The following is a 13,690-nucleotide window of genomic DNA, read 5'->3' on the forward strand; positions in this document are numbered from 1 at the left end:
GTAGTATCATTTAAGAAGCTCTCGGAAACATGGAAGGATGGGTTTGGAGGGATACAGGCCAAATGCAGGAAATCAGGTGGGCACTGTGGTTGGGCCAAACGGCCTGTATCTGTGTGAATTTGCTCTGCGACTCTGTGATTGAAGTAGTGGAGAGGTGATAGAGACCCTCCTTTGACTTACCAAGATACAGTGGTGAATTCCTGTTGCTGGCATAATCATCCACGTACGATATCCCGAAGGGCTGGATGGGGACTCCACCGATGCCCAACAACAGCTGTCCGACCATCAGGAGGGACAACATGTAGTGGTCACTTTGAACAGTGCCCATCTCACAGGTCTTGTTCGTCAGTTGCTGAGCCGTTGACGCCAACTGGCAGGTATCGGTAACAACGTCAACATGGTCTGGGGTAGAACAGGCAATTTATAGTAAACCAGATACCCCGAGTTCCCTCCTCTCTGCAGCATATGGAGGCTCTCACTCAACAGGTACACAGATGTGGCCAGAGTTGGACTTGCACAATGAGCAGTTCAGCTCTGAGGTGTGTGGTTCTACAAACGTATCTAAGAATACTGCTCCATAATTCCTTGAAAGTGGCATCACAGGTAGCTAGAGTTGTAAAGAAAGCTTTTGGCACCTTGGCCTTCATAAATGAAAGTGTTGAGTACAGGACTTGTGATGTTACGTTGAAGTTGTAGGAGACATTGGTGAGGCCAAATTTTGAACTTTGTGAGCAGTTCTGGTCACCTCCCGACAGGAAATATATTAATAAGAATGAAAGAGTGCAGAGAAAATTTACAAGGATGTTGCTAAGAGTTGAGGACCTGAGTTATAGGGAAAGGTTGAACAAGTGTAACGCACTGTAATGTTTAACTGCTAATGTAATGGTTTCTCTGCAGCAGCAATGTTTGGGTTATGACGAGAGATAACGGGGCTTTGGAATGTGGGACTATCCAATGAGAGGGATGTTGTTCTTTCTTGTGGGAGCAGGGATTTCGCGGTCCTTATGCTGGGGAGAGATGAGAGAAGGCACGAATGGAGAGGGTTGGTAGACCACTGGATGGAATGGACTTGGAGCAAGGCCAGTGACACTTGGAGGAGGTCGACGCGAACGGCCTTATCAGTGAGCTCCAAAGTTGCGCGATAGACTGTTTAATGAGAATGGGCTCTCCTCTTTCTCTTTACTAACCATATAGTCAAATTAAGAATTATAAACCTCAATCGTTTAATTGCATATTGTGTACTGTTGGTTATTTCATGGTGCTGATTTGTAACAGGAGGCACATCACGCAGCATCCACACAAAAAAGATTTCTTAAGTTTGGCTGGGCTGAGGACTGAGATTAAGCCGCTAGCCGAACCGAGAATTACATAGGTTAGGACTTTATTCCCCAGACTGTAGGAGACTGAGGGGAGATTTGATAGAGGCATACAAATTACGAGGGGTATAGATAGGGTGAATGTAACTAGGCTTTTTCCACTGAGATTTGGTGTCAAACTAGAGGTCATGGGCTAAGGGTGAAAGGTGAAATGTTTAAGGGGAACCTGATGGGGGAGGGAAATTTCTTCACTCAGAGGGTGGTGAGAGTGTGGATCAGAAGCTGAGTCACTGAATCTATTCAGGTCCAGGGGCCTGGTGTGAAGCCTCACGCTGGTCCCGGCACATCGGCAAAACTAAAGCTGTTCATTGACCTCAGGAAGCAGTGAGGTGCAAATGCCCTTCTCCGAGGTGGAGAAAGATTCGTAGAGAGACAGAAAAGTACAGTGACATGCCCTTCAGCCCATTTAGATAGTTGTTAACTTCAAGTTCACGGGTATGAATGTCACCAGCATCTTGTTCTGGTCCAGCCACATAGATAATACAGCCAAGAGAGCAAACCAGTGTCCCTACTTCCTCAGAAAGCTACAGAAATTCAGCAGATCCCCATTAACTGTCATCGTCGCTGCACTACAGCATTGTAAGACTGCAGGAAAGTGTAGCCGGTTGTGGACACAGCTCAGCGCATCACAGGAACCAGACTTCCCTCCACGGACTCTGTCTCCACTTCTCAGTATAGCACTCAACATCATCAAAGACCACACCACCTCGGATATCGTCGCTTCTCCCCCACACCACCCCCTCCCATCGGGCAGAAGATGCAAAGGCCAATAAGCACATACCCAAGTTAATTTGTCAGATCTACAGTAACCCCAAGCTCAAAATCTCTTCCTTGCTTCTTTGTTGTTGCAGTCGAGTTGCTTCCCATAGGGTCAAGGAGGATGAGAACAGGCCCTTCGGCCCTCTGAAACTGTGATATCCCCCACCCATTTACACTGATCCCATTTTATTCCTTCCCACGTTCCCATCAGCACCCCACCGCTCCAAGATTCTACCCCTCACACACACTCTAGAGGGAAATTAATAGCGGCCAATTAATCCACTGAGTCCATATGACATCGGTATTTTCTGAGATAGAGATACAGCACAGAACAGGCCTTTCCAACCCATTCAGCCATGCCACCAAACAGCATACCGATTTAACCCAACCCTAACCACAGGACAATTTACAATGACCAATCAACCTACTGATAATGTAATGGAAGTACTGTCTTATTCCTCTTTACGGCTAAAGGATTTTTTGGTGCATTATTGTTCCCCTTTTAAGGCTAAATCATTGCTAGCTGGTCTGCTGAAATGGCAAATTCGAGTTAGTCACATATGTGAAGTATGGCAGACCATATTGGTCCCTTTTTGTTTAAGATTGTTCCTGCTTTACAATTAACTTGCTTTATAATTAACCTGCAGTCGAAACTGTCTGAGCAGGCTTGGCACCTAGATCCGCATGCGAGAATGGACAAATATGGACTCCTTGCTGTGTTGATTGCTTAAGGGGAAGTAACTCAAAAGCTGTTGTAACTTAGACGTTCTGCAAAATACCTTTATAAAAGGAATGGTATCTGTAAGGTAGAGATCCTAGGACAGGGGTGCGGTCGACACGAGGGTGATTCTTGCCTACTGTAGGTCTCTGATCTCTCGCTGGCTGAAGTTGCAATAAAGAAGAAACAGTTGATTGAAATTATACGGTGTCTGACTTGACTTAATTCCACATCTGGTGCAGTCACTTGGATCCCAACATAGGGAATGTCTCTCTGGGCTGAATAAGTGACAGGGGCTTGAATCGAACACAATTTGATTTACCTCTGGCTACTCGTGTCCAACCGAGCATCCTGCCCCTCACCCATTGAGACTGGTACCTTGACGGGATTAGACGACCAGTTTGAAGACAAGAGGCAAGGTAAGAGATTGTTTTTGAGGCTGCTGCGGGTGACACTAGAAATGTTAAGATAAATGAGCATATGTCTCAGGAAGATGTGGCCGGTTGAAATTTAAAGATACTAGATACGGCCAGTTGGAATTTAATGAGACAAGTTCAGGATAAAGGAGGGAAATACTCCAGAGTATGTGAGAGTTGTTTTTTTTTCCGTGAGTACTAACGGAAAATAGGCTAGCAGTTTTTGTGAGAATTAAAGGCTGTGGGTGACGATGGGTATTCTGTATTGTTCCTAAGGAGTCGGGACTGGGGACTCCGGTCAGGAGAGGTGGCCACCACTACCTGACGGATTTGACCATATCCGCTGCCTCCTGATAATATGGCCGGCTGAAATTGATTAAGGGGGAGGCAGGCTGGCTAAATTTCCCACCCAGTGGCACAAACAGTGACTGTTTTTTTTTTAGTTTGTGCCTAGGCCCTTGTGTTGTGTATTTTGTGCCCATAAGCTGTTTGCCTCGTTGGTTTGTCAGTGTTTTGTGTATTTGTGATTTTAGCTGCTTGCTTTGCTTTGGACAATGTGGGTTGTTATTAAATGTGCTATATAAATGAACTTGTCTTGAACTCACTTGATAAATAAGAATAACTGGTAACACAATCAGGGCAATAATGGGACAGGCCCTTGATACAGCTGGAAAGGGAACTCCCTTCCAGAGTATATGTGAAAAATTACCTAATTCAGAGGATGATTGTGAAGACTAAGTTTTGCACTTACTAATCAGTTGGGATCTGATATTTGGCCCCCAGGGGGATCTTAGGATATAGAGTCATGTGAGCAAGCAGTTGATTTAATTTGGAAAAGGGGCTGTTGGAAGAAATGGAAGTCCGTGATCAAGGAGTGGAAAGACAAGGCAGATGTAGAATGGAATAATACCTCACTGGCCAGTTGGTGGAATAATGCTTGTGGTAGGGGGATAGAAGTATGTAGGTCTGATGGAACTCCCAAAGGTTGGGTGACCCTCAAAGCTGAATGTGAATGGGTAGATGGGAAAAGGATGAGCAGCGGAGCCAACCGAAGGTTGAAGTGGATAGGAAGGAAGGAAGGGCTGAGGCTGCAGCACTGCAAGGTAAAACAGAAAGGGTCCCGGGATCCTGACCCGATGTCTGGCATTCCGACCCTGCTTGGAGACTCAGGGAATGAAACAGAAGAGGAGTGGAGAACCCCTCCTAGAATCCCGATACCTCCGGGCCCATCCTTACGCCTGCCTGCCCCCCCCCCACCCCCATCCACCTCCTCCACCTTAAAATGAGGAGTACCATGAAACTTTAGAGGAGCGAATAAAATTGAATCCAAGAAATAGGGGGCGTGAAGAAATTCAGAACAGAGGTCAGAAGGGAGAAGAGGCAGAACTTACTTGGCAGGTGGAGGAGGTCCAGATTAGCCCCCCAGGGCAACACCTGATTATACAATCTCGAGCAGGAGCACCAGGAAATAATGAAACACCTATTGAGGTTTAAGTCCCTTGGAGACCCCAAGAAATGATCATGATATTGAATCAAGCTCCAGACCGAAAGGAAAATCCAGCTCAGCTTGCCCGGTATGTCCGGAGTACTATTCAAAAGTATGGGGCCGCTACTAAAGACTTATTTGGGTTATGTTGTATGATCCTGTATCCCCAGAAGAAAAACGTAAATGGTTGGAACAAATGAGTGACGATACGGGACCGGTTCAAACTCATGCGGATTTGGAACAAAAGGTCTCTAATGATGATTAACCCTTTGATTCAAGCACTTTGATTCAGCAACCAGTAAATAGTAATAGGGTGCTGGAATGCAAGCCAAACCTGGAGAGATGGGAAGTGAGTATTGGGATCGTTTAGTTGCCTGTTACGGGACCTTTGCTGGTGATTCCGCTTTCAATCAAGGACAAGATTCACCCCTGTTTAATGCAGTGTCATCACAGTGTTTTCCTCCGAGTGTTGCAGATATGATTCGGACTAACAACACAGAAAGGTCTGACAATACTCGAACTCAGATGAGATGGGCTGTTGTCCATTATGGAATGGTCAGAGTGAGTCTAAATCGTGATCTAAACCTCAGGTGAAGACTGAATAGGTCCAACGACCTCGAAGGCAGAAGGCAGGGTGGCAAGGAGATCCCTCGGAGGAACCCGGGAATCCTGACCAGAGATACCCCACCATTCCCCAGCCCTGACGTGGCAGACTAGGGGTCGATATACTGGATGGGATAAGTACCTTCACGGAGGGAAGAATCTACCTCAGGGACCAATTCAGCAGAACCCACCCACTAACCCCTTTCAGCCAGGAACCGAGGAAGATCTAATGGTAGATCTGGGCCACACAGAACCAGACCCCAGACGCCTAGAGGGGTGCCTCAACCCAGGGCAATAGGTGGGCCCTGTTTAAATTGCAGAAGATATGGTCGTTGGAGGGCAAATTGCCCCTATCAATCGACAGAATCCCCTCCCCATGGACCACCTTGACGCCCATTCACTGTGAATAATCCCCACAGCTGGGGCTGAGGGACCTTCCCTACACCTTACCCGTGTTATTGGAAAGGTGAACGGGACTTGCTATTGTTGAACTGGAGGGAATGAAAGGGCATTTCTAGGAAGTAGCACTTGTACAGAAGTTAAGACAGGACCTCCTCTCCATATGCCATTAATGGGACCTATTGGGTACGTGGTAGAACGGCATATCCCTTTGGTGATGAGGGTATAAACATGGCAGATGATTGAACGGGATGTTGCTATTTGGCCTATATAGTGCCCTCTACATATTCACTATAACATTACTCAGTTTCAGTGACAGTAGGGAGGAATTGCAGAGAATGAAAGATTTTGGATGAAAGTGTTTCCCGCTTATGGGGCAGCTCTAAACCTCACAAAAACCAGTCCACTTGGCAGCCGCATTGGAGGAACTGGCAAATGGCACCACAAAGATTTTAACTATGTTCAGACTGAGATTACAGACTTGACTGCTGAGATAATAGCCTTAAGGATGGTAGCTTTACAGAATACGATGGCTTTGGATTTATTGCTGGCAGAAAAAGGAGGGACTTGCGCCGTTATAGGGAGGGAACGTTGTATGTACGTTCCTGATGTGGCCTCTAATATCACAGACCTGGCTCAGCACATCACTCAGGAGATTCGGAAAATTAAAGGAATTGGAGGAAGGATGCATGGGTTTGCAGATGGAAAGGGAATGTGGCCTTGGCCTTTTAACCTTCTTGGAGATTCCTGGGGAATATTTTTACATGTGATAATGATAATAGTTTTAATTGAAATAGCAGCAATTTTTGCAAGGTGCGCCATAGCATGTTGTAAGCGGGATGGGTTGTTTTAAAATTTATCATCCAATGATAAAAAGGAGGGGATGGTAATGTAATGGAGGTACTGTCTTATTCCTTTTTATGGCTGAGGGAATTTTTGGTGCATTATTGTCCTCTTTCAAGGCTAAAAGGTTGCTAGCTGTTCTGCTGAAATGGCAAATTTGAGTTAGTCACATATGTGAAGTATGGCAGACCGTATTGTTCACTTTTTGCTTAAGATTGTTCCTACTTTATAATTAACTGTCTGAACTGTCCGAGCAGGCTTTGCACCTAGATCCACATGCGAGGATGGACAAAGATGGACCCTTTGCTGTGCTGATTGCTTAAGGGGAAGTAACTCAAAAGCTGTTGTAACTGTTCTGCAAAATACCTATATAAAAGGGAGGACGGTATCTGTATGTAAGGTAGAGATCCTAGGACAGGGGTCTGGTTGGCAAGAGGGTGATTCTTGCCCACTGTAGATCTCGGCTCTCTCACCGGCTGAAGTCGCAATAAGAAGAAACGGTTGATTGAAATTATACGGTGTCTGACTTGACTTAATTCCACACTACTATCTGGTACGTCCTTGGGCTTGTGGGAGGGAACCGGAGCATCCCAAGGAAACCCAGGTGCACACGGGGAGAAACGTACTTACAGAGGACAGTGCAGCTGAACTCTGAACTCCAGCACCCCGAGCTGTAACTATGTCTGTAAGACCTAGGAGCCTAATTAGGCCATTCAGCCCATCGGGTCTGCTCTGCCATTCCATCATGGCTGATCCCGGATCCCACTCAACCCCATTCACCTGCCTTCTCGCCAGATCCTTTGATGCCCTGACCGGTCTGGAAACAATCAACTTCTAACTACTATGCTACTGTGGCGACCCATGGGATGTGGGAAGAAACTGGAGCATTGAGGGGAAGACTAGGTAGTCACAGAGAAAGCATGCAAACTCCACACACTAACAATGCCCAAGATTGGGATTTGAACCCGAACCACTGATGCCACTGCTGTAGTTCCTCATTTTCCAATGGAACTCTGCCCAGTCATTGAAAACAAGCAAGTGTGGAGGGAGGAGATACTCACTTGAGACAGTGCTGTCGTACGTGTAGCGACCCATGAGGAAGTGGGGAAGGGACATGGTGAAGGCAGCCACGCTGACCACGATCCCTCCGCAGCCAATCAGCCGTGGCCGGTGAACCCGGCTCCCAAAGTAACTGATAAAGACGATGAACACTGTGCTTCCAATCTGAAACAAAGGAACAGAAAGAAAAAAAATGACATCTAGAGAAGGTGTTTAAAAGACTCACAGGAACATTGGAGGGTTTGAGTCACAAGGAGAGACTGGACGGGCCGGGACAGTATTCCCTGGAGCGAAGGAGGCCGAGGGACAGGCAGAATGGATGATGGATGAAAGAATACATTGAATGTGACAGGCACATCGAACTACATAGTGTACAGGATGCGCTGGGGGCAGCCCGCAAGTATCACCACGCTTCTGGCGCCAGCAACGCATGTCCTCAACTCCCTCACCCCAACCCACACGCGCTTGGGCTGTGGGAGGAAGCCAGAGCACTGGGAGGAAACCCACGTGGTAATGGGAAGAACGTGCAGAGGGAACTGAACCCCGGCCATACAGCTGCCGCTGTAGGACACTGCATTAACCGTAACCGTGCCACCTTCCACCCAATTAGCTCGTGCTAAACAAGATGCCTACCTATGGCCATCTCATTTGCCTGCATTTAGAGTCGTTGAAAAGTTTGGCACAGAAAGACCCTTTAGCCCGTCTAGATTGTGTCGAGCCATCTAAACCGTCTACTCCCATCGTCCTGCACCAGGATCATAGCCCTTTATAGAGTGCTTATAAAAGGTACCTTGTAAGCTTTCATGTTTTATTGTCTTACAGCATTGAATTACGATGGATTTAATTTGGCTTCTGTTGACACCGATCAACTTCCAATTCAAAGTGAAAACAGATCTCTACAAAATGATCTAAATTAATTACAAATATAAAACACAAAATAATTGATAGTACACCCCCATATTGGCATCATCACAAACTTGCTGATCCAGCTAGCCACATTACCATTCAGATCATTGATATAGATGACAAAAGAAACAGGTCCAGCACTGATCCCTATGGCACGCCACTAGCTACAGGCTTCCAGTCAGAGAGGCAACCATCTACGACCACTCTCCGGCTTCTCCCACTAAGCCAATGTCTAATCTGATTTACTATCTCATCTTGAATGCCAAGCAACTGAACCTTCTTGTCCAACCTCCCATGCGGGACCTTGTCAAATGCCTTGCTAAAGTCTACACAGACAGCATCCACTGCCTTGCCTTCATCAACTTTCCTGGTAACTTCCCTGAAAAACTATAAGATTGGTTAGACACGACCTATTAGGCGTGAAGCCACACTGACTATCCTTAATCAGTCCATGTCTATTCAAATATTCATATATCTGATCCCTTAAAATACCCTCCAATAATTTTCCCACTTCTGATGTCAAGCTCAACGGCTTATATTTTCCTGGTTTACTCTTACAGCCTTTCTTAATGAGCGGAAACACGTTAGATATCCTCCAATCCTCTGGTACCTCCCCTGTGGCTAAGGATGATTTCTGATCCGCATACCTGTCCAAAGATCTCTTAAATATTGTAATTGTACCTGCCCTAACCACTTCCTTTGGGGGCTTGTTCCATATGCCTATAACCCTCCGTGCGAAAGATTTGCCCCTTGGGATCCCTTGTAAATCCTTCCCCTCAGCATAAATCATGCTTTGGACTCCAAAACCCTGTTAGGACCCTGGGAAAAGACTGTAGTTAATCACCATTCTGATTTTCCTCACGATTTTATTAACTTTTTAATGGTTATCCTTCAGCTTCTCACACTGAGGCTGGGTGAGACTAGAACTAGAGGTCATAGGTTAAGGGTGAACCATTTAAGGGAAGCTGAGGGGGGACTTCTTCTTTCAGAGGGCGGTGAGAGTGTGGAACAGGCTGCCAGCACGAGTGGTGGATGCGAGTTCAATTTCAAAATTTTTGGATAGCTACGTGGACGGGAAGTGTATGGTCCAGGTGCAGGTCGACGTCACTAAACAGAATAAGGGCTTGTCATGAAGGGCCTGTTTCTGTGCCGTGGTGCTCTTTGGCTCCATGACTTCCAGACCAGAGTCCAACACAAAAAGCTTACGCCTTCTGAATTGGCAGTGTGCAGAATGAAAACAAGGAGGAAATAATTATTGCTGATCCTTTTGCCAATTCTAACTTAACTTGGCAGCTGTCAACACAGATCATCTGTAATTATTAAACTGCATTGAAGTAAGCCGAGGCTGCACAAAAAATAAACTGAGCTATGATGTTTGTTTGGCAGACTCTGGGACGCTGTCAATTATTTCCAGCGTGGGGAATTTTCAGTCAGATTACTATTACAAACAAATCACTCCAACTTTTAAGCTGGAGAAGTTGCCTTCAAAACTGACATATATTTATTATTTATTTAAAGGGCGAGCGCGGACTAGGCCTTCCAGCCCAACAAACTTGACCGTCCAGCATCCCCCCCCCACCCCCTTTTTAACCCTAGCCTAATCACAGGGCAATTTACAATGACTAACCAAGCTACTAACCGGTATGTTTTCAGAATATGGGAGGAAACCGGAGCCCCCGGAGGAATCCCACACCCTCACGGGCAGGAACGCACAAACACCTCGCAGATATCGTCGGAACTGAACTCCGAACTCTGACACCCTGAACTGCAATAGTGTGGCGCTAACTGCTACGCTACTGTGGCGCCCAGGAGCGAACTTGTAGACCACAACACGTGTCCTGTGATGACACTCAGATGGCGACGGGATGGCACATGGAGAAAGACAGACCGGCCGGTCGAGCGGTGCAGCGTCAACATCCTTACACTCGGTATCAACAGGACCAAGAACATGGTTGTGAACTTCAGGAAGGGGAAGTCAGGAGAACACACACCAATCCTCACTGAGGGGTCAACAGTGGGAAGGGTGAATGGTTTCAACATCTCAGAGCAGGGGTCACCAACCCTTTTTGCACCGTGGACCGGTTTAATATTGACAATATTCTTGCTGACCGGCCGATAGGGGTGTTAATCATGACCGGAATGGAGGTGATAAGTGAACTATAAATCACTTCTAAGTGGCTAATACACTCAATTTTGTTTCTAAAAGGGTTTATCTAATGAATTTAATATTAAACACACAGTGCATATCTTCCTCGCATGAACATATGAAATCATTGCAACACACCAGTGAGAGGACAAGGTCCCCGTACTGGGTAAGAGAATGACTGACTGAGTAAGGAGTGCGACAGGGCGTGTGCTCGCCCTCCTTGTAGGTCGGTAGGATCTATCAGCCGACAAAAGTTTGGCTCGAGGGATGACTTTCAGTAGATCACAGTGAGGTAGCTGCTCTGCTACTTACAAAACCCTGAGCCCAAATTAGGTCATCTGTGAATATTTTAGCACCGGGTTCCCCACGAACACTCGGTGTGCTGAACAGGTTCAGAGGCGGCGCCTGTCTGTCCGCGCTCCAGGCTGTGTGAGGCGGCCGGTTACCCGACGCCAACCAGTGATCCCTGGCGCGAGGGTATCACTGCGTTTAGGCGACTGATGACCTTGCATGGGTTCAAGTTCAACAGTGGGCGTGACAGGGAATGAGGAAAGGTGCAGCTGACTCATATCGTTTCATATCGCCAAATCATATTGTTTCCTCGCAGCCCAGTGGTTGGGGACCACTGTCTCAGAGGATCTGACCTGGGCCCAATATGTTGATACAATCACAAAGAACAAGCAACAGTGGTTATACTTTGTTAAGAGTTTCAGGTCACCAGAGACTCTAGCAAATGTCTACAGATGTACCATAGAGAACACTCTGATTGGTTGGATCACTGTCTGGGATGGAGGCTCCAACGAAAGGATCATAAAAGGCTTCAAAGAGTTACAGACTCAGCCATCTGCATCACAGGCACAACCTGCCCCATCATCAAGAGGTGGTGCCTCAAGAAGAGGGTATCCATTACAAAGGACCCTCGCCACCCAGGACATACCCTCTTCTCATTGTTAGCATCAGGAGCCTGAAGACACACATCCAGTGATTCAGGCAATACACACACAAAATGCTGGTGGAACGCAGCAGGCCAGGCAGCATCTATAGGAAGAAGTACAGTCGACATTTTGGGCCGAGACCTTTCGTCGGGACTAACTGAAAGAAAAGGTATAACCATATAACAATTACAGCACGGAAACAGGCCACCTCGGCCCTTCTAGTCCGTGCCGAACGCTTACTCTCACCTAGATCCACTGGCCTGCACTCAGCCGATACCCCCCATTCCCTTCCTGTCCATATACCTATCCAATTTTGCTTTAAATGACAATACTGAACCTGCCTCTACCACTTCTGCTGGAAGCTCATTCCATACAGCTACCGCTCTCTGAGTAAAGAATTTCCCCATGTTACCCTTAAACTTTTGCCCCCTAACTCTCAACTCATGTCCTCTTGTTTGAATCTTCCCTACTATCCACGTCAACTCTATCTATCCCCCTCATAATTTTAAATACCTCTATCAAGTCCCCCCTCAACTTTCTACACTCTAAAGAATAAAGACTTAACTTGTTCAATTTTTCCCTGTAACGTAGGTGCTGAAACCCAGGTAACGTTCTAGTAAATCTTCTCTGTACTCTCTCTATTTTGTTGACTTCTTTCCTATAATTCGGTGACCAGAACTGTACACAATACTCCAAATTCGGCTTTACCAATGCCTTGTACAATTTTAACATTATATCCCAACTCCTATACTCAATGCTCTGATTCATAAAGGCCAGCATACCAAAAGCTTTCTTCACCACCCTATCCACATGAGATTCCACCTTCAGGGAACTATGCACCATTTTTCTTAGATTATTCTCTTCTACTGCATTCCTCAATGTCCTACCATTTACCATGTATGTCCTATTTGGATTATTCCTACCAAAATGTAACACCTCACACTTATCAGCATTAAACTCCATCTGCCATCTTTCAGCCCACTCTTCTAACTGGCCTAAATCTCTCTGCAAACTTTGAAAACCTACTTCATTATCCACAACGCCACCTACCTTAGTATCATCTGCATACTTACTAATCCAATTTACCACCGCATCATCCAGATCATTAATGTATATGACAAACAACATTGGACCCAGTACAGATCCCTGAGGCACACCACTAGTCACCGGCCTCCAACCTGACAAACAGTTATCCACCACTACTCTCTGGCATCTCCCATCCAGCCGCTGTTGAATCCATTTTACTACTTCAATATTAATACCTGACGATTGAACCTTCCTAACTAACCTTCCGTGCAGAACCTTGTCAAAGGCCTTACTGAAGTCCATATAGACAACATCCACTGCTTTACCCTCATCAACTTCCCTCGTAACCTCTTCAAAAAATTCGTAAAAGATAGTAAGAGATTTAAAAGTGGGAGGGGAGAAGGGGATCCAAAATGATAGGAAAAGACAGGGTGGGGAGGGATGAAGCTAAGAGCTGGAAAGTTGATTGGCAAAAGGGATACACAGCTGGAGAAGGGAAAGGACCATGGGATGGGAGGCCTAGGGAGAAAGAAAGGGGGAGGGGAGCACTAGAGGGAGATGGAGAGCAGGCAAGGAGTGATTGTGAGAGGGACAGAGAGAGAAAAAAGAGAGAGAGAGGAAAGGGGGGGAATAATAAATAAATAAGGGATGGGGTAAGAAGGGGAGGAGGGGCATTAACAGAAGTTAGAGAAATCAATGTTCATGTCATCAGGTTGGAGGCTACCCAGACGGAATATAAGGTGTTATTCCTCCAATCTGAGTGTGGCTTCATCTTGACAGTAGAGGAGGCCATGGACAGACATATCAGAATGGGAATGGGATGTGAAATTAAAATGTGTGGCCACTGGGAGCAGAAACAGCTTCTTTCCCTCTGCCATCAGATTTCTGAATGGACAATGAACCCATGGACACTGTCTCACTAATCCTCGTTTACCCTACTTATTTGTCCAGAAACCACACACAAAATGCAGGAGGAACTCAGCAAGTCAGGTAGCATCCACGGAGAGGAATAAACAGT

At 46.3% G+C, this 13,690-nt stretch overlaps 1 protein-coding gene across 3 annotated transcripts in view; it reads right to left on the reverse strand.

Moving 5' to 3' along the window:
- slco2b1 (solute carrier organic anion transporter family, member 2B1) overlaps positions 1 to 13,690 on the reverse strand; it is a 93,343-nt gene that overhangs the window by 36,407 nt on the left and 43,246 nt on the right. For all 3 annotated transcript variants that reach the window (XM_059963634.1, XM_059963636.1, XM_059963633.1), the window contains exons 4-5: positions 7,662 to 7,824; positions 181 to 402 (exon numbers count right to left, since the gene is read on the reverse strand). In XM_059963634.1, the coding sequence (XP_059819617.1) occupies positions 181 to 402; positions 7,662 to 7,824 (385 nt within the window). The remainder of the gene's footprint in view (positions 1 to 180; positions 403 to 7,661; positions 7,825 to 13,690) is intronic.

This window comes from Hypanus sabinus, chromosome 3 (genome assembly GCF_030144855.1).
Source record: "Hypanus sabinus isolate sHypSab1 chromosome 3, sHypSab1.hap1, whole genome shotgun sequence".
NCBI lineage: Eukaryota > Metazoa > Chordata > Chondrichthyes > Myliobatiformes > Dasyatidae > Hypanus > Hypanus sabinus.